Genomic DNA, 22,928 nt, shown 5'->3' on the forward strand with positions numbered 1-22,928 from the left:
GATGTTGTGTGAACTCGAGCCATTGGACAAATTTCTGTGAAACTTCACTGATGGAACTAATTGCCATTGGATTGGTACTCAAAATGTCCTTTTATCATTTTATAGGTTAAATACTGTTGTTAATTCTGCAGGCACTCAAAATTAGCTTACAAAAATAAATGAAGAAAGAAACCATATCATTCAATCATCATGTTCAGATAGTAGAAAGAAAATAATATTCACCAATTTTGTTTAAAATAAGCAAAAAAGTTGACAATTCCTGATTGCCATGCAATAATCACAAAGAAATCTATCTGCATCTTGTGATTTCAATGGTGCATGTGAACACTGAAATGAATGAATGCATACATGTCTTCTTCTTCGTTCATGGGCTGCAACTCCCACATTCACTTGTATGCGCACAAGTGGGCTTTTACGTGTATGACCATTTTTATCCCACCATGTAGGCAGCCATACTCATTTTTTGGAGGTGCATAGGTTTATAAATCACCTGGTCAACGGATGCTAAGTCAATGAGAAGAAGAATAATGAGATTCCAACTTTTTAAATAAACCCTACAAGACCTTACCTCCACATGTTCCAGATCAGTCCCATAATCCTCTGAGCTGGCGATGACACTCTTGTCGGAAATCCAGTTAGCCGTCTCATCTGCTTCATGGTAAAACTCAAACAGCTTCTTGCTGTCTGTCAGCTTATTTCTCCGCTGGTGGGACAGATCTTGCAGTCGTCCGTACTGTCGTTCCATCTCAGCCTGTCAGAGGGACCGCATTAGGCTGATTACATTTACTGCTGTCATGTATTGCTTCTTTGTTTTTGCTGTCTTATTTTTTTTTTTTTTTTTTTTTTTTTTTTTTCATTACTACTACCTTTTTTTTATATCAATTTTTTTTTTAAATTATTTATGTAAGCTTATCTATATTTTTTTTTTTTTTTTTCCTCAAGGCCTGACTAAGCGCGTTGGGTTACGCTGCTGGTCAGGCATCTGCTTGGCAGATGTGGTGTAGCGTATATGGATTTGTCCGAACGCAGTGACGCCTCCTTGAGCTACTGAAACTGAAACTGAAACTGCTGTGAGCAGTACACAGGACAAGACACATTCTTTGTTAACAAGGGCAGCAGAAAAACAAGGAACATTTAACAGAAGACAAATTACAAGTCCAGACAAAATCTTCGTTAACAAGGGTAAAAGATGAGCAAGGAACATACAATGCAAGGCAAAGTCTTTATCAACACGGGTAGCAAGTAACCAAGGGGGTGTGCTCTTTTACATCCATGTGTTCATATGGAACAAGAGCATATCACACCAAATTGTGGATCAGACTGGACTCAATGTTTTCTAATTTTCTTTAGGAAATAACGATGACAAGATGTATGTACATCAGCATATATGTGTGAAGAATTCAGTTTAGAATTCACAGTTAACAAGCACACTCACATATCACTATTTCATACACACAGTCACAGTTTACAAGCACACTCACATATCACAATTTTAAACAAACAGGCATATCATTAGTACTATAGGTTCACCATACAGAATACATGCATAATCTGCAAACTCTCTCACACACGTACACCTGCAACAAGCACACACACACACACACAGACACAGACACACATCACATATCCACCGCAGACACACATCACTCCAGAGATCCTGACCTGAGTTCGTTTGATATTTTCAGAATCGTAGTGGTTCCTGTCGATCAGGTTATGGCTGAGTGCTGCCAGTTCTCCGATGCTGTTGCTGAAGTTGTCAATATCACGGTCCAGTGCATCCAGCTTCTTGGTCAAATGCTGCAGCAGATGATAGACAGTTGTTCTGTTTTTGGGGTTTTTTTTTCTATGAGAGGAATATTTGATTAGTTTTTACTTTCCATATTTATTTTCTTCTTTCCAACATTTCTGTCTCTTTCAATCTGTGTGAGTTTATGTATGTGCAGGGCTTATGAGTTTGTGCATGCAAGATGTGTGTGTGTGCAAGAGAGGATTTGCATATGAATATGTGTGTGTGTGTGTGTGTGTGCGTGTGCATGCATGTGCACGCTTACAGGTGATGTGTGTGTGTAAGAGAGGATTTGCATATGAATATGTGTGTGTGTGTGTGTGCGTGTCTGTGCATGTGCATGCATGCGCACGCTTACAGGTGATGTGTGTGTAAGAGAGGATTTGCATATGAATATGTGTGTGTGTGTGTGTGTGTGCGTGTGTGTGCATGTGCATGCATGTGCACGCTTACAGGTGATGTGTGTGTGTAAGAGAGGATTTGCATATGAATATGTGTGTGTGTGTGCGTGTGTCTGTGCATGTGCGTGCATGTGCACGCTTACAGGTGATGTGTGTGTGTAAGAGAGGATTTGCATATGAATATGTGTGTGTGTGTGTGCGTGTGTCTGTGCGTGTGCGTGCATGTGCACGCTTACAGGTGATGTGTGTGTGTAAGAGAGGATTTGCATATGAATATGTGTGTGTGTGTGTGTGTGCGTGTGTCTGTGCATGTGCATGCATGTGCATGCTTACAGGTGATGTGTGTGTAAGAGAAGATTTGCATATGAATATGTGTGTGTGTGTGTGCATGTGTCTGTGCATGTGCGTGCATGTGCACGCTTACAGGTGATATGTGAGTGTAAGAGAGGATTTGCATATGAATACGTGTGTGTGTGTGTGTGTGTCTGTGCATGTGCATGCATGTGCACGCTTACAGGTGATGTGTGTGTGTAAGAGAGGATTTGCATATGAATATGTGTGTGTGTGTGCGTGTGTCTGTGCGTGTGCGTGCATGTGCAAGCTTACAGGTGATATGTGTGTGTAAGAGAGGATTTGCATATGAATATGTGTGTGTGTGTGTGTGTGCGTGTGTCCATGCATGTGCACGCTTACAGGTGATGTGTGTGTGTAAGAGAGGATTTGCATATGAATACGTGTGTGTGTGTCTGCGCATGCGCGTGCATGTGCACGCTTACAGGTGATGTGTATGTGTAAGAGAGGATTTGCATATGAATATGTGTGTATGTGTGTGCGTGAGCGTGCATGTGCAAGCTTACAGGTGATGCGTGTGTGTAAGAGAGGATTTGCATATGAATATGTGTGTATGTGTGTGCGTGAGCGTGCATGTGCAAGCTTACAGGTGATGTGTGTGTGTAAGAGAGGATTTGCATATGAATATGTGTGTGTGTGTGCGTGAGCGTGCATGTGCAAGCTTACAGGTGATGTGTGTGTGTAAGAGAGGATTTGCATATGAATATGTGTGTATGTGTGTGCGTGAGCGTGCATGTGCACGCTTACAGGTGATGTGTGTGTGTAAGAGAGGATTTGCATATGAATATGCGTGTGTCTGTGCGTGTGCGTGCATGTGCACGCTTACAGGTGATGTGTGTGTGTAAGAGAGGATTTGCATATGAATATGTGTGTGTGTGTGTGTGTGCGTGTGTCTGTGCGTGTGCGTGCATGTGCACGCTTACAGGTGATGTACGCTCTAGCACAAACCTGCACCTGCGTTCATTTGTGGTTGTGCACAACTGAGCTGCTGAAACTGTAGTCAATAAATTTACAAACCTCAACTTTCAAAGCTGATTTGTAATCTTAAAAAAGAACTATTAAACTTGTCACCAAGATCAAATGAAAGCAGTACTGATCTTTCCCAGCTTTACTTTTCTGACCACAACAATAGCCTTCACATAATTCAAACTATAAGATGAATCATCCTTCGGAACGTAACATTCAGTACGAAGCAGAAATACACACTGAAAGTGAATGTTTACCCACCTCATACACAAGACACTTCCCTAAACAGAAAGACGCTTACCAAAACAGAAAGGACACTTACGAAAACAGAAAGGACGCTTGCCACATGCCAAAACAGAAAGGACACTTACCAAAACAGAAAGGACACTTACTAAAACAGAAAGGACGCTTGCCACATGCCAAAACAGAAAGGACACTTACTAAAACAGAAAGGACACTTGCCACATGCCAAAACAGAAAGGACACTTACCAAAACAGAAAGGACACTTACTGAAACAGAAAGGACGCTTGCCACATGCCAAAACAGAAAGGACACTTACCAAAACAGAAAGGACACTTACCAAAACAGAAAGGACACTTACTAAAACAGAAAGGATGCTTGCCACATGCCAAAACAGAAAGGACACTTACCACTTGCCAAAACAGACATGACATGTACTAAAACAGACACATACTAAAACAACTTACCAAAACAGCCAGAACAGGACACTTACCAAAACAGCCGGAACAGGACACTTACCAAAACAGCCGGAACAGGAAACTTACCAAAACAGCCGGAAACAGCCAGAACAGGACACTTACCAAAACAGCCGGAACAGGACACTTACCAAAACAGCCGGAACAGGACACTTACCAGAACAGGACACTTACCAGAACAGGACACTTACCAAAACAGCCGGAACAGGACACTTACCAGAACAGGACACTTACCAGAACAGGACACTTACCAGAACAGGACACTTACCAAAACAGCCGGAACAGGACACTTAACAGACTTGCTAAAACAAAGAGGGCTTTTACCAAAAGATGCTTAACAAAACAGACAGGACACTTACCAAAGGACACTCACCTGTGGACACTCACCAGAACAGACAGGACACAACACTCACCAGAACAGACAGGACACTCACCAGAACAGACAGGACACAACACTCACCAGAACAGACAGGACACAACACTCACCAGAACAGACAGGACACTCACCAGAACAGACAGGACACAACACTCACCAGAACAGACAGGACACAACACTCACCAGAACAGACAGGACACTCACCAGAACAGACAGGACACAACACTCACCAGAACAGACAGGACACAACACTCACCAGAACAGACAGGACACAACACTCACCAGAACAGACAGCACACTCACCAGAACAGACAGGACACAACACTCACCAGAACAGACAAAACACTCACCAGAACAGACAGGACACTCACCTGAACAGACAGGACACTCACCAGAACAAACAGGACACAACACTCACCTGAACAGACAGGACACTCACCTGAACAGACAGGACACTCACCAGAACAAACAGGACACAACACTCACCAGAACAGACAGGACACAACACTCACCAGAACAGACACCACACAACACTCACCAGAACAAACAGGACACAACACTTACCAGAACAGACACCACACAACACTTACCAGAACAGACACCACACAACTCTCACCAAAACAGACAGGACACAACACTCACCAGAACAGACAGGACACTCACCAGAACAGAACAGACAGGACACTCACCAGAACAGACAGGACACAACACTCACCAGAACAGACAGGACACTCACCAGAACAGACAGGACACAACACTCACCAGAACAGACAGCACACTCACCAGAACAGACAGGACACTCACAACACTCACCAGAACAGACAGGGCACTCACCAAAACAGACAGGACACTACACTCACCAGAACAGACAGGACACTCACCAGGACAGACAGCACACTCACCAGAACAGACAGGACACAACACTCACCAGAACAGACAGGACACTCACCAGAACAGACACAACACTCACCAGAACAAACAGGACACAACACTCACCAGAACAGACAGGACACTCACCAGAACAGACAGGACACTCACCAGAACAGACAGGACACAACACTTACCAGAACAGACAGGACACTCACCAGAACAGACAGCACACTCACCAGAACAGAGTCCTCGTCTTTGCCCAGATCAGAGCTGGTCAGCTGAGGGATCTTTTCGTTCATCCACAGTTCCACCTCGTTCACCTCCATGTAGAACTGAAAAAGAAAATGTTATTATGATAATGACTGCACATATAAAAAAAAATATCCTTCAGTTGTTTGGGGTTTGTTTGTGTTTTTTTTTATGTCACTGTATTTCATTGATAGTGGAATGCATTTGGGAGACACATGAAACTTACGAAGTGTTGTGTTGAACAAGATAGGGAATTGACACACGTCATAATACCAAAACAAAGTAAAATAAAGGTGGGGGTGGGGAGGGGGGCCCTTCTTTTCATAAAATGGTTGTGTCCTTGGTAAAGGCTGTCTACAGTTTTTATCAATGATGATGAACATGTATTATGTGCTTTTTATCCCTTATTTTCTCTTAAAACTTTCAAATTCATTTATTGGTCGCAGTGAAGAGTGGAAAGATCAGTTAAGATATTCTTAGCTCATAACATCATTACAGAAATTAGAAGCCACCCCAAAAATTCAAGCAAGTCACCACAAAAATAACTCTCCTGCTCGCGAGCACAGCAACACACACTGCATTTATTGGTCGCAGTGAGAGTGGAAAGATCAGTTAAGATATTCTTAGCTCATAACGTCCTTACAGAAATTAGGAGCCACCCCAAAAATTCAAAACTATCTCAGGATCTGATCGGGGCCTTTCATCCTGAGTGAGTCCACAGAAAGACTCAAGCAGTTCACGTCCCCCCCACCTTCTGAGCTTCCAGTGCGGCCTGCAGCTTCAGCTTCCTGGAGGAGGTGGAGGACTTGAGGTCTCTCAGCTGGTGGGTCAGGTCATCCAGGCGGGTCTGAATGTCCCCGGAGGCAAAGTGCTTGGTGCGAATCATCTGCTGGGCTGACGTGGCCACCGCATCGATCAGAGGTTCGTGGGCCACTATCTCCGATTCCAGGGCCTGTTGACCATGATCCACATCACAATATATTGCGTGAATGAATAAAATTTGATTTATACAGGGCGCATAAAAATTTCTCAACACTTTGGTTGCGCGTTCACAGCGCCACACACACACACGAAGATGCATAGACAGAAACAATCAGGCAGACAACACATACATACACACACACACACACACAATACAACCGATTTACTGAAATCCAACTATCCAGTTGGAAGCTGAATAGCCTTGCTTTCAGAGGTAAAAGTACTCATTGAAAGTTTACCCTGTCAGTGAATGAGAGAGCTGAATTAAATTGAAATGGAATAAACAAAATCATGGTGTATGTGTGTGTGTGTGTGTGTGTATCTGTGTGTGTGTGTGTGTGTGTGTGTGTGTGTGTGTGTGTGTGTGTGTGTGTGTGTGTGTGTGTGTGTGTGTGTGTAAGTACATGTAATAAAGAATGCTGCCCTTCTTTATGGATATGATCACAACTGAGTCCACACTCAAAATTGGAAAGTTGCCATACTGTCATTTTTATTTACTTTTTTTTTTTTTTTTAACAAAGAATTTCTGTGATGCAATTAAAACTTAACGAAAAATAAAAATAATCAACAAAGATGTGGAAAAAAACAACCATCACTGTCAAAGACTTGACAATACAATGAACAAAGCTTTCAGAATTTCCTATCTTTGGCTGTGTTTCACTCTGACCTTCTGTGACTATCCATTCCATAATGCATTTGTTCAGCTCAGAGTAGAACTGAATGCTGATCTGAAGGCTTTATTTAATGTGTGGGAATTTGATTTATAAAACGTGAACAGTTAGCACACTATCCTGAAGCTCATCCAAAAATTCATGGACAGAAATCATGATTTTGGTGAGCTGAAGAGCAGCTAAGAATAGACGAGAACGTGACACTCCCGGGATCGTTGAAATCCTCAAATAAGCCGCAGAGGTTGAAGCTGGGGTAAAAAGTTGCGGCTTATAGACCGAACTTTACGGTACTTTAGTCTTTCATAAGTTTGGAAATAATTTCAATCTTAAAAAAATCTAAATGCACAAAAATAGAAACAAAAATCAAAAGTAGAAACTAGAGTTTAAAAAAATTCATGAATAAGATATTATGCAATAAAAAAAATACAATGCTGTCAGAATACAACTGGTACCTCTTCCTTCCTCCTCCGCCCCCTTCCCCCCTCTCCCCCACCCCCCCAACTGAATAAAAAAAAAAAGAAAGAAAAACATTGAAATATTTCTTGCATACACACCAAATTTTCTTATTTTTCTTCATTTAAGCAACAATGAAGAAGCACATTCAAATCACACAATCAATGAATGAAAGAAAACTGAGTGATCACAACACTGAACACTGTATTCATTTCTTGTGATTTGAAAAAAAAAACAACAACCAAAGACAGGCACAATAGCCGAGTGGTTAAAGCGTTGGACTTTCAATCTGACGGTCCCAGGTTCGAATCACGGTGACGGCGCCTGGTGGGTAAAGGGTGGAGATTTTTAAGATCTCCCAGGTCAACATATGTGCAGACCTGCTACTGCCTGAACCCCCTTCGTGTGTATATGCAAGCAGGAGATCAAATACGCACGTTAAAGATCCTGTAATCCACGTCAGCGTTTGGTGGGTTATGGAAACAAGAACATACCCAGCATGCACAACCCCGAAAGCGGAGCATGGCTGCCTACATGGCGGGTTAAAAACGGTCATACACGTAAAAGCCCAGTCGCGCATATACGAGTGAACATGGGAGTTGCAGCCCACGAACACAGAAGAAGAAAAAAACAAAAAAACAAAACAAAAATGATGACGGAAATAATAAATGAGACTGAAAAGGATGCACACAAAAACACACAGGGCGTACATGATAAGAAATTCAAATCAATGGTGACTGACGGATACAAGAAACAGAATCTTGCTTATTTTCTGCATAGGCATGACCAAAAAAAAAACAACGGCAAAAACCTGTGACAGCAAACTCAAAATCCATAGCTGTGAGTGCACACGATCCCAGTCCATGCTCGGTGACTGTGTTCATGCGTAAGGTGAGACTTCACAATGATCTGTACCCCATCTGCTGGGTCTTTCTCCTCCTCTTCAAACAGACGCTCATCTTCTACAAGGTCCTCCTCCTCTTCCTCTTCTGTCAGAAAATATGCCTCTCTTTGAAGATCCTCCTCCTCCTCCTCTTCGCCCAGTACATCTTCCTCTTCTGGATCTTCATCCGCCTCCTCTTCTGGTGGAGTGTCATCCTCTTCCAGCAGATCTTCCTCTTCCTCCTCTGTTTCCTCCTCCTCATCCTCTTCCTCAACATCACTCAAGTAGATACCCATCTTTTCTTTCTGGTGGCAGCATGGTTTGAATACACAGCAACAGAGGGCTTCATTCAGTGGTTAAAAAAAAAAGACTGCACAAATATCACGCTGAGTCCAAGACAATGATGACTGATATCAAAAGAAACAAAAACAACAGCAGATTATTCAGAGAACATCTCATCCTGTTACTGCTAATCCAGACTTTCTATCACTTTCATGTAACCTGCATTACTTCGAACAAGTGCCTAAAAGTCAGCCTATAATTGAATAGAATTAAGTGTCTAAACTTCAGCCTATAATTGAATAGAATCAAGTGTCTAAGAGTCAGCCTATAACTGATTAGAATCAAGTGTCTAAAAGTCAGTCTGTGATTGAATAGAATAACATGTCTAAAAGTCAGCCCATAATTGAATAAAATCAAGCCCATAAGTGAATAAAATTAAGTGTCTAAACCTCAGCCTATGACTGAATAGAGTTAAGCATCTAAAAGTCACACTTACAACTGAACAGAATTAAGTGTCTAAAAAGTCCACAGCCAAATGTTCCCTCTGGATGTGATCAACGAACCTCACAACAACATTATTACCATCATTATTGTCATTATTATTATTATTATCATTACAATCATATGTACCTGGTGTTTCTTCATCAAGTTCTGCACGGCCGTGAGGGAGTTGCCCAAGTCCGTGGACTCCGCCAGGGGCTTGCGGTCCTGTATCCATGACAACTCATCCTCCACATCCCGGAAGAACTGGTACATGCGGCGCGCCTCCTCCAGGTTGTCTCTCCGGATGTGACACGGCTCTGCCAGGGAGTTGTACCTGCCAGGTGAAACGTTCACTTTAATTTTCTTTTTTCTTCTTCTTTGTTTTTTTTGGGTTTTTTGTGTGTGTTTTTTCAAAATATGTTGAGAAATGCTAGAGAAATACCCATGTAATGAAAGCATTGATTATGATTTTCAACTTTTATACCTGTGCAGTGAAAGATTAACAGATATGATATGGCTCAGCTATGAATTTTTTACCTGCCAGGTGAAAGATCCACTTTGATTTTCTTTCTTTTTTTTCCCCAAATATGTTGAGAAATGCTGGAGAATAAATACCCATGTAATGAAGCATTGATTATGATTTTCAACTTTAATACCTGTGGCAATGAAAGATTAACAGATATGATATGGCTCAGCTATGAATTTTTTACCTGCCAGGTGAAAGATCCACTTTGATTTTCTTTTTTTTTTCTTTTTTCCCCAAATATGTTGAGAAATGCTAGAGAAATACCCCTGTAATGAAAGCATTGATTATGATTTTCAACTTTAATACCTGTGGCAATGAAAGATTAACAGATATGATATGGCTCACCTATGAATTTTTACCTGCCAGGTGAAAGATCCACTTTGATTTTCTTTCTTTTTTTTTCCCCAAATATGTTGAGAAATGCTAGAGAAATACCCATGTAATGAAAGCATTGATTATGATTTTCAACTTTTATACCTGTGCAGTGAAAGATTAACAGATATGATATGGCTCAGCTATGAATTTTTACCTGCCAGGTGAAAGATCCACTTTGATTTTCTTTCTTTTTTCCCCCCAGATATGTTGAGAAATTCTGGAGAAATACCCATGTAATGAAAGCGTTGATTATGATTTTCAACTTTAATACCTGTGCAGTGAAAGATTAACAGATATGATATGGCTCAGCTATGAATTTCTACCTGCCAGGTGAAAGATCCACTTTGATTTTCTTTCCTTTTTTTTCCCCAAATATGTTGAGAAATGCTAGAGAAATACCCATGTAATGAAAGCATTGATTCTGATTTTCAACTTTTATACCTGTGCAGTGAAAGATTAACAGATATGATATGGCTCAGCTATGAATTTTTACCTGCCTGGTGAAAGATCCACTTTGATTTTCTTTCTTTTTTTTCCCCCAAAATATGTTGAGAAAAGCTAGAGAAATACCCATGTAATGAAAGCATTGATTCTGATTTTCAACTTTTATACCTGTGCAGTGAAAGATTAACAGATATGATATGGCTCAGCTATGAATTTTTTACCTGCCAGGTGAAAGATCCACTTTGATTTTCTTTCTTTTTTTCCCCCCAAAATATGTTGAGAAAAGCTAGAGAAATACCCATGTAATGAAGCACTGATTACGATTTTCAACTTTAATACCTGTAGCAATGAAAGATTAACAGATATGATATGGCTCAGCTATGAATTTTTACCTGCCAGGTGAAAGATCCACTTTGATTTTCTTTTTCTTTTTTCCCCAAATATGTTGAGAAATGCTGGAGAATAAATACCCATGTAATGAAGCATTGATTATGACTTTCAACTTTAATACCTGTGCAGTAAAAGATGAACAGATATGATACGGCTCAGCGATGGAGTTGTACCTACCAGGTGGAAGATCCACTTTTATTTTATTTTTCTTTCAAAATATGCTGGATAAATAGCCGTGTAGTGAAGCAATGATTATGGTTTTTTAACTTTAATACCTGTGCAGTAAAAGATTAACAGATATGATGTGGCTTCAGTTATGGAGTTAGATTTTCTTCTTTTTTTCCCAAGACTCTCTGAGTGAATCAGTGTCACGAACACCACCACCACCACCAATCTTCCTTTCCCTCTTCTTCTTCTTCGTTCGTGGGCTGCAACTCCCACGTTCACTCGTATGCACACGAGTGGGCTTTTACGTGTATGACCATTTTTAACCCGCCATGTAGGCAGCCATACTCCGTTTTCGGGGGTGTGCATGCTGGGTATGTTCTTGTTTCCATAACCCACCGAACGCTGACATGGATTACAGGATCTTTAATGTGCGTATTTGATCTTCTGCTTGCATATGCACATGAAGGGGGTTCAGGCACTAGCAGGTCTGCACATATGTTGACCTGGGAGATTGTAAAAAATCTCCACCCTTTACCCACCAGAGTGAAAGTAACCGTTTTGAACCCGACGCGCGAGATTGACGTTAACGCGTTTCACCCCAATTAGCCCTGTCATCCAATTCTCAAGCTCGTAGCTGTCTTGATTCGAGAGTAATGTTCACAAGAATCACCACATTCACGACAAGCAATTGGTCATTCCATGATACCCATTACGCCGATCCCTTGCAGAGGAAGAGATCCGTATCGAGTTTCCAAATTTTAACGCAGTCTGGCGTGGTGGAGGTTTTAGGGAAGGGCTTGGGGTCCAATGGATGGTGGTGAGTCCCGCTGTCTTGGTGATGTGATGTCCTGTGTTGTGGGAGGAGGGAATATCAATATGATGATGAATGTATTGCAGTTATGTGTGTGGTGTAATTAATGTAGCAGTTGCTTAGTGTGTTGTGGGGAAATAAAAAGCGAATAAATAAATAAGAACGTTAGGGTAAACACACAAAAAATAAGAATAAAAGCAGGTACTATATATAGGCACAATCCCAAAATCTGCCAAAGTGTTACAAACCTTGAACATACATACATCAGTCCATCCTCATCTCCCAAGTGACCCCCACCACCACCACTACACACAACGCACCAACAAAGACGCACATTTCTTCAGCAATACCCCCAACAAAGACATAAAATAAATAAAATAAAAAAATCCAGTAGTCTCGGAGTGTGAGACTGCGTAAAACAAAAAGAATCAAAAATATAAAGGTACAATATATAAAAACAACTGTCCCTTGGCCACCTGTTTTTTCGAACGTTGACAAGTAGCTTTGCGTGGCCTCAGAATCAATGGGTTCATCCCTATACTCACGATGATCCAGTCGTCCCCAAGGTTGCAGCAATGCTATCACTGAAAAAAAACCACCATTACACACAACAAATGTGTCTATGAAAAGCATTCACACACACAACACAAACCACATGCACACTCACACCTAAATCACTAGCAGTGACTATCTTTCACATGGTATAGAGCAAATTAAAGAGTGTTGTCCTATGCGCTTTCAGGCAGGCTTTCTTGCGACGAGGCAGATGAGGCTGCAGCTGCTCCATGATCTCGTCCAATGTGAGTAAGCCTTCCTGCGATAGTATCCGCAAGCCACTGACCTCTGCAGCACACAACACAACACACAAATTCATCTCTCAATCATTATCATAACATTATTGATCATCTTATGTATTTTAATTCATCATGCTTTCCTCACAAATCATCATCTCTCATATTAATTCACTGCTCATCTCATCAGTACATCATCATATCATCTCATAATCACATCTCATTTATTTCATATCTTTCTATTTTTCCTGCATAATTCATCGTTATCTATCCATTACAAACTGTGGATTTAGTACCTCATAAGAATAGTCAAACTGTGGCCGTGTCACAGAACACTGGTCTCTTGCCCCTGCACTTGATTTATTGCTCATATGCTCTGATGGATGTGGGGTTGTTTTTTTCCATATCCAAAGACTGGTAATGAAGAGAGGGGGACCACTACAAGAGCAAAGGTGAGGAGGAGGAAGACTCACAAATGTAAGCGCTTGTTTTTTTTTCCTTTTTTAGCGCCTCATAATTTCTTCTCTTCCTAAACAAGTGTTGTTGGTCGATTACACTTTAACAAAGTAAAGCTAATAGAGTGACACAGATGTAACTCTTATGTCTTAATACTGAACGTGAATAAGATGTTTTCAAAAAACATCATCATTCATCCAATATGCAGTTAAAGTCAACTCCCAGCAGTGGAATCTCATTTACATGAAACGTTGCGCATACATACAAAAAATACATCACAAGTATCCTACTTGACGCAAGCAGTGTACACAATAACAATACATCCCTACGACAACGTCACGAAGAAGTCATGTCGTAGATGAAGAATCGATGCAAGTCAGTAACAGCAGATTAGGATTAAGTATTTAAAAACCTGCAACATGCTCTCATGTACTTTTTTTTTATTGTTACTCCTATGAAACGTGGTCAACGTGTGCACCTTCTCACAACAATAATTTTTTGTTTTTTATCTGGCTGTGGGGATGGATTCAATCTCCAAAATGCATGATTTCATGAATAGCAGTTATGTGGTGTGAAATACTCACATAGTAGCAGTCCTGCTCTAGTTGTTGGGGGAAGGGAAAAACAACCGCAAATAATGATGATAATATAGTACTTATAGGGTGTAAACTACCCACAATAATAATAATGATAATAATAATGGATACTTATATAGCACACTATCCAGAAATCTGCTCTAGGTGCTTTACCAAAACGCTTTTGTTAACATAAAACATTACATCAATGTTACATATACACACACCAAAATGTGACCACACACACACACACAACACAACGCAACACAAACAAAAAGACAGCACATTTTCTTCAAGCAAACACACACAACAAAAATGACACTAAAAAAAAAAAAAAAAAAAAAAAAAAAAAAATCCAGTATGTCTTCTGGAGTGTGGAGACTGCAGAAAAAAAAATGGAACAAAAATATAAAAGGTACAAATATAAAAAAAAAAAACAACTGTCCAGCTGTGATGCACACCTGGTGTTTTTTCAGGAGACTGTTGACAGAGGTGAGGTCTTTGCCGTGGTCCTCAGACATCAAGTGGTTCTCCACTTCATCCATCCACGAGTTCAGGTCGTCCACCACACGGTTGAACAGCAATGCCTACAGAAGAGACAAACACACACATTACACACAAACCAAATGTGTCTATGACAAAGCACACACACACACACACACACAACCACACGCCACACTCCAACACCTAGACATCCACTAGACAGCTGACTATCTAGGAATTTGTCCACATGAAGATAAGAGCAAACTAAAGAGAAGTGTTGTTCACCTGATGGGCGTCTTGCAGGCGGTCTTTCTTGTCGGCACTGGCGGCGATGAGGGCCTGCCAGCTCAGCTCCAGCTCCTCCAGTCTCTTGTGGATGTCCTTCCTGGCGTAGTGACCCTCCTCCACCAGCCCACTGCCCTCCTGCAGCACACACACACACAATCATCATCCTCATCATTAATCATCATCATCATTAATCATCATCATCATCATTATCATCATCATTAATCATCATCATTAACCATCATATCATTATCATTTTCATTAACTCACTCGGGACGACAAGTTTTCTCCCTTGCTTTTCCCCACAGACGGCCCATTTGTAAGGGTTTGGAAAAAATTACAAAAAATACAAAATACAGAGTAAGAAAATGAAACTTTCAGAACTGGTTTATTACGTGTTGAGCTATTACATAAAAAAAAAAAATCAAATATCTCATCTTATTTTTACAGTTTTGCCATATGTAGAAAATACTGCCAATTTTTCACCCCATACCCATGCTCGCTTTCTGCATTAAATTAGCTTTCTTCTTCGTTATCATCCACCTCTTCAATGTCCGACCCTTCAGTTTGTAGCATTTCAAGTACTTCGGCAACCCTAAAATGTTGCCGTCGCTGCCTTGTTCGCTTCACAACATTTTGAGAGGAGCCCGCTTTGCTAACAGGCTGGCATGCGAGCAGACAACACATGGCAGGCTGACCAATCATACCATTCGATTGTGGAGTGACCTAGAATAGCGCACTCTGCTTGGCTAATCACAAAATCACGTGTACAGCGCGTGATGGATTTTTATTTCTTGAAAATGCTATTCCATTCCGTCGTCTGAAACCGAATACATTTTATGTAGGAATGCTCATGCATTCCTTCGTCTGGAGAGAGTTAACCATCATCATCCTCATCATTAATCATCACTGTCATCATCATTAATCATCATCATTACAAAATCTGTGGAATTTAGTGACGCTCATTGAGATACTTGTACAAACTGGCTGAGGACTGTGTCACAGAACACTGGTCTCTTGACACTGCACTTGATTTATTTGCTCATATGTCTTGATGGATGTGGGTTGGGTTTTTTTTTCCATAAGTGCCCACAAAACTGGGTAAAATGAGAAAGAGAGGGGGAACACAGAGAGAGAAAGGTGAGGAGGAGGAAAGACGATCACAAATGTAAGGCTTTTTTTTTTTTTTTTTTTAGTGCCTATAATTTTCTGTTTTTCTGCATAAAACAATGTTGTGTTGTTTTTCTGATCTACAGTTTAAACAATGCATAATGACTAATGATTATATCAGTATTGTATGTCTGTATGTCTTAAATAATGCTGAACGTGAATAAAAATGTTTATCAAAAAAAACATCATCATCATCACAATAATGCAGGTTGACGTTCACACCTCCCAGGCAGTGGATTCGTGACATTTACAATAAACGTTTGCGCATACATAAACATACATACATGCATCAAGTATACCATACTTGAGCAAGCGTGTACACACACAAACAAATACATCCGCACACACACGACACGTCCAGAAGAAGTTCACATTGGTCCGTTAGATGACAGAAATTCATGCAAGTCAATAAAACAGCAGGCAATTATATGGATTAAGTATTTTTAAAAAACCTGCAACATGTATTCATGTACTTTTTTTTTCATTGTATACTCACTAGTGGTAATTAGATGAGTCAAAACTGTGTGCCACTTTCACAGCAATAAAAAATTTTTTTTTTTAATCTGGCTCTGATTTGTCAATGTGCATTCATGCTCAAAACTGCCTGAATTTCATACACAAGGAATCTGTAATGACAACAACAAAAACACCAAAAACTAATACAATACAATTATTCACCTCGACAACAGCATCCACTCTGTTGCGGTTGGCCGCCAGCTCTGCCTCAAAGGCCTGGTGTTTCTGAAGCTTGGCCTGAAGGTTGGTGGGGTCTCTGTACGACTCGTCCAAAGCGACCTGCAGTTTCTCGTTGATCCATCCCGACACCTGTCACACACACACAGTGCAGTCAACCACTTGGATGAACTTTTTCACCACAAAGTTTCTGTGTGAAAAACGCTCCCCCAACCTGCAGCAAATACTTTAGAAATGATGCTGTTAGTCACAGGCTTCAGTTCATGTCTTCTTCTTCTTCGTTCGTGGGTTGCAACCCCCACGTTCACTCGTATGCACACGAGTGGGCTTTTATATGTATGACTGTTTTTACCCCGCCATGTAGGCAGCCATACTCCGCTTTCGGGGTGTGCATGCTGGGTATGTTCTTGTTTCCATAACCCACCGAACGCTGACATGGATTACAGGATCTTTAGCGTGTGTACTTGATCTTCTGCTTGCATATACACACGAAGGGGGTTCAGGCACTAGCAGGTCTGCACATGTGTTGACCTGGGAGATCGTAAAAATCTCCACCCTTTACCCACCAGGCGCTGTCACCGTGATTCGAACCCGGGACCCTCAGACTGAAAGTCCAACGCTTTAACCACTCGGCTATTGCGCCCGTCAGTTCATGTCAAAACACAATGGACTTGTTCACTTCAAACTGGGTCAGGGAGCAAATGTTAGGTCATTGTTCTGTTGGCGTGAAACTGACTGCAGCTGTCAACCTTTGGTACAATGTGAAAAATGGACTTATCAACATGACCCTTCAATGTCGACAAAAGTCGTCTGTGGCGGTGTACTGTATAGTCAACAAAAGCCACCTAGGATGGGGAAAGTGTTCAGAAAAATGTCTCATAACTTCCAGATACATTTATATCATGCTCTGGTTGCAGTAAGCTTTTCCCAAAGGCTGATCCATGCAGTACAATGGAGACTACCAGGGCTTTGTAGTCTACAAAGCCCTGGTAGTCTCCATTGTACTGTATGGTTGAGAGGCATGGACACTGACGGCCGAAACTGAAAGGAAGATCCAGGCCTTCGAGAACAAATGCCTGAGGAAGCTCCTTCAAATTCCCTGGATCGAGCACAGGACCAATGAACATGTACGGAGCAGAATTGAGAACCTTGCTGGACCTCAGGAACCTCTCCTTTCAACTGTAAAGAGATGCAAGCTGATATGGTTTGGACACAACACTCGACACACCAGCTTGTCCAAAACAATCATGCAAGGCACCATCGAGGGCGGGAGAAGAAGAGGAAGACAGCGGAAGAACTGGCATGAGAACATCACACAATGGACCGGACACCACACACGCGAGCTGCTGCCAGCGGCTGCCGACAGAGACAGATGGAGAAGGGAGGTTGCGTCTGCGGTCCTCAGGCTTCCCCCAACGACTACTTTGTAGTTATGGGCCTGAGGTTGAGGAGGTTGAGGATCCATGCAGAACTTAAGCTGGAGAACTAGCCAGGCTGGGGTCAAAGTTTTTGAGGAGCAAAGACTCTCCGAAGTAGAGTTGCCAACATCTATTAATCAGCCACTGACCACTGCAGATCATTTTCTCATGCAGTGAGGGCTTAAAAGCCTTGAGAGGTTCGACCAATCACAAAACACATTACTCTGAGGTCAAACGAGGTCAAGCTCTGAGCCCAACGATTTCATTGGCCAATCGACATATGCAATGATCATCAACAGGTGAAGTCAGATACAGATGCCAGTGAACATTCAAAAATGAACATCGAGACTGTTTTCAGAGTTCCATTACGTACACTATGTGTTTGTGGCCTCTGCATTTTTTATCTTATCTGACAGTCTATATTGTACCAAAAAGCAGATTTTCTTCCAAACATATCATTTGACTGTGGCCATGAATAACACAAAATAGTTCAATAAATCATAATAATGTGTAAGTAATCGGAAAGAATACACAGGTCAATAGTGGTCAAAGACAGGAACAAAACAGAGGAGTACGCTTCAAACCACCCCATGTACTGTACTGTACTGTACTGTATTGGTGTAAGAACGCAAACACCACTCTACCTACCCACCTCATACAGATTTCTGAGAACAGCTGGTAGTTCCTGGAGTCATTATATTGCATTGTATTGTATCATATTGTTTTGCATTGCATTGCATCACATCGCACTGGTGTGGGAACAAACACGACACAACCCACATCGTACAGATTCCTCAGGAACATCTGGTAGTTCCTGGAGTCATTATATTGCATTGACCGTTGACCGTTGACTGCAACAAGGGAAGAGATCACACGGAGGCCAGAAGAAGCGCTTCAGAGATACTCTGAAAGTCTCTCTGAAAGCGTTTGACATCAACCCTGACTCCTGGGAGGAATCTGCAGTGGACCGTGACAAATGGCACGCTGCTGTGCACAAAGGCGCCAAGTTGTGCGAGGCCAACAGGACTGCTGTTCAGAAGAGGCAGGCCAGAAAGTCACGGGCAAACAAGCTCCCTGACAATGATATGCCTGTCTTTGTCTGCCCCAACTGTCAGCGAACATTCCGTGCGCAGATTGGACTATTCAGCCATCTGCGCATTCATAGATAGATTCATGAGCATCCTCCCCCCCACCCCACCACCACCCTCCCCCCATCCCCCAGCTGGATGACAACGATGGTCATCATCGATCTCGATGGACACACCACCACCACCATATTGCATTGCATTGCATCGTGTTGTTTTGTGTTGCATTGCATCCCACTGGTTGTAAGAACACAAACACTACACAGCTCACCCACCTCGTACAGATTCCTCAGGAACAGCTGGTAGTTTCTGGAGTCATCCAGAGTACTGTATTGGACTGCACTGTATTGCATTGCATTGCATTGCATTGCATTACGTTGGTGTAAGAACACAAACAGTACACAACCCACAGCGTACAGATTCCTCAGGAACAGCTGGTAGTTTCTGCGTACAGATTCCTCAGGAACAGCTGGCAGTTTCTGGAGTCATCACATTGCATTGCATTGCACTGTATTGCATGGCATCCCGCTGGTGTAAGAACACAAAACGCAACACAAACCCACCCACCTCGTACAGGTTCCTCAGGAACAGCTGGTAGTTCCTGAGCCATCCAGTGTATTGTATTGTATTGTACTGCATTGCACTGTATTGTATTGTATTGTATTGTATTTGTACCGCACTGCACTGGTGTTAGAACGCAAAACGCTACACAAACTCACGACGCATCTCGTACAGGTTCCTCAGGAACAGCTGGTAGTTCTTGGAATCGTCCAGTGTTTCGTATTGTATTGTATTGTATTGTATTGTATTGTACTGCATTGCACTGCATTGTATTTGTACTGCACTGCACTGGTGTAAGAACACAAAACGCTACACAAACTCACGACCCACCTCGTACAGGTTCTTCAGGAACAGCTGGTAGTTCCTGAGCCATCCAGTGTATTGTACTGCATTGCACTGTATTGTATTGTATCTGTACCGCACTGCACTGGTGTAAGAACACAAAACGCTACACAAACTCACGACCCACCTCGTACAGGTTCCTCAGGAACAGCTGGTAGTTCCTGGAGTCGTCCAGCTTCTTCCTGCGCTGCTTGGACGTCTCCCACATCCTGTCCCGGCGGGACAGCACCGCCTGGCAGCGAGACTTGATCTCGTCCGTCGCGTAGTGCTTCTGCTTCACCAGGTCGTTGGCGAACTGCTTCATTTCCTCAATCCTGTCCTCCTGCACCCGAACCGTCTTCTCGAAGCCGTTGTGGTTCTTGATCAGGCTTTCGACGCTGTATAGTGTGTTCTGGAAACACAGCGAAAAATGTGTGTTTGATATGATGGCTCTGGAAGGCGAAAGAGTGATGAAAACAAATCATCTAGCGTTAATGATTCTTCTCAAAGCTGCTGTAGTTTTTCATCGGGCTCTCTACACTTTAAAGCGTGTTCTAGAAACATGGCAAAAAATTGTGTTTGATAAGTTGTACTGGAAGATGAACGAGTGAAGGAATACTGTCTCCTCAAAGATCAGGCTTTCAATACTGTACAGTGTCGTGTTCTGGGAACACAGCCAAAAAATGTGTGTTTGATGAAATGGTACTGGAAGGTGAATGAGCATTGAAAACAAATCATTTAGCTTTACTGATTCTTCTTGAAGCCAAAAAAATTGTGTTTTATTAAATGGTGCTGGATGGTGAACGAGTGAAGAAATACCATCTTCTCAAAGCCGTTGTGGTTTTTGATCAGAGATCTCTACACTTTAAAGCATGTTCTGGAAACATGGCAAAAATTGTGTTTGATAAAATGGTGCTGGAGTGTGAACGAGTGAAGACAACTGAATCATTTAGCTTTATTGAGATTACAGCGTGTCACTAAAGTTAAAAAAATGAAAATAAAAATAAAAAAAAAAAAAGAAATGAATAACATGCTCATTAAACAAGTGATGAAAACAAATCATTTAGCTTTGTTGACATAGAGTGTGTGACTGAGGTAAATATATGAAATGAATAACATGCTCATTAAACAAGTAATGAAAACAAATCATTTAGTTTTATTGACATAGAGTGTGTGACTGAGGTAAATATATGAAATAAACAACAAGCCCATTAAACAAGTAATGAAAACAAATCGTTTAGCCTTGTTGACAAAGAGTGTGGGACTGAAGTTAATATATGAAATAAATCACATGTTCATTAATGATACAGCATTTCAACAACAAATATATATGAAATAAATAACATCTTCATTATGAATAGCATTTCAACAACTAAAATATATGAGATAAAATAACAAGTTCAACAACAATAGCGTTTTCCCAACAACAAAGATATATAACATAAATAACATATTCATTAGTGATAGCACTTTCAGAACAAAAATATATGAAATGAATAACATGTTCATCAAATGATAGCATTTTAACAAGCTGAACAAAATGAAAACAAATCGCTCATCTTCGTTAAATACATACTGTATGTGACTGAAGCAAATATATGAAATAAAGATGGTTATTTAACATCAAAAAGACTGAAGATGAGTAGTTATCAACGAATATATCATCCTGTTATTCCATTACATAGTTCATCCTCTCACATTCTCCAATTTCACTGTTTCTGTTGCCATCACTCCACATGTTCTTCCTTCTACATCACCAAAAATGTTTCAACTCATTTGACTAATCCTGTGTTTACAATGTATTGCACACACACACTCATCCACACAAACACAGTCACACATGCGCGTCGTGCCCGCATGAAAGCGTGCACGCACACATACACACACACACACACACACAGGAAGAGTCACACACACACACAAACGGAAAATGTCAAAAACTGCACCAACCCCAACATCTTCGTTGGCCAGGAAGGCCTCCTTAGTGCCCAGCCAGTTATCTGCCTGTTCTGCCGTTTCCTTGAAAACCTGAACACCCCCCACACACACCATGACATCAGTACAGGGTCAACAATCACCAATCACAGATCTCTAACAGCAATGATACATCTCTAACATGATAAAAAAAAAAAATGTTTTAAACATAAACATCAGTCGTGAATCTCCAACAACTGCAAAGCTTGTCAAATTCAGGTATTATATTTTGTTAACTCTTCATGAAAACACTTAATTATATTCTTCTACCTTTCCTTTATTTCTGTTTGCGTGACTACATACTTAAGTCTCATACAATCCAATTTTAAATAAAAACAAAACAACAAAAAAAAGAAACATCAATGACAACAAAATTCACATGAAAATAAACAATAACTTCAAGTAGAATATACAATGTTTGTGGATTCTGCATTCTTTATTTCATCTAATCAGGCACACTGACCTGAACCGATGGACAAAATAGGTTCCTAGTCAGGCACACTGACCCTGAACCCATGGACAAACAGGTTCCTAGTCAGGCACACTGACCTGAACCCATGGACAATATAGGTTCCTAGTCAGGAATACCGACCTGAACCCATGGACAATATGGGTTCCTAGTCAGGCACACTGACCTGAACCCATGGACAATATAGGTTCCTAGTCAGGCACACTGACCTGAACCCATGGACAATATAGGTTCCTAGTCAGGCACACTGACCTGAACCCATGGACAATATAGGTTCCTAGTCAGGAATACCGACCTGAACCCATGGACAATATAGGTTCCTAGTCAGGCACACTGACCTGAACCCATGGACAATATAGGTTCCTAGTCAGGCACACTGACCTGAACCCATGGGCAAACAGGTTCCTAGTCAGGAATACCGACCTGAACCCATGGACAATATAGGTTCCTAGTCAGGCACACTG

General features: G+C 41.4%; 1 protein-coding gene across 1 annotated transcript in view; it reads right to left on the reverse strand.

The window, feature by feature from the left end:
- Positions 1-22,928, reverse strand: part of LOC143280888 (spectrin beta chain, non-erythrocytic 5-like) — a 355,560-nt gene that overhangs the window by 47,554 nt on the left and 285,078 nt on the right. Inside the window, exons 62-71 of the mRNA XM_076585640.1 lie at positions 21,972-22,049; positions 20,170-20,433; positions 16,622-16,768; positions 14,774-14,911; positions 14,465-14,592; positions 9,617-9,899; positions 6,468-6,668; positions 5,704-5,799; positions 1,663-1,797; positions 569-751 (exon numbers count right to left, since the gene is read on the reverse strand). Coding sequence (XP_076441755.1) covers positions 569-751; positions 1,663-1,797; positions 5,704-5,799; positions 6,468-6,668; positions 9,617-9,899; positions 14,465-14,592; positions 14,774-14,911; positions 16,622-16,768; positions 20,170-20,433; positions 21,972-22,049 — 1,653 coding nt within the window. The remainder of the gene's footprint in view (positions 1-568; positions 752-1,662; positions 1,798-5,703; positions 5,800-6,467; positions 6,669-9,616; positions 9,900-14,464; positions 14,593-14,773; positions 14,912-16,621; positions 16,769-20,169; positions 20,434-21,971; positions 22,050-22,928) is intronic.

This window comes from Babylonia areolata, chromosome 4 (assembly GCF_041734735.1).
Source record: "Babylonia areolata isolate BAREFJ2019XMU chromosome 4, ASM4173473v1, whole genome shotgun sequence".
NCBI classification, from domain to species: domain Eukaryota; kingdom Metazoa; phylum Mollusca; class Gastropoda; order Neogastropoda; family Buccinidae; genus Babylonia; species Babylonia areolata.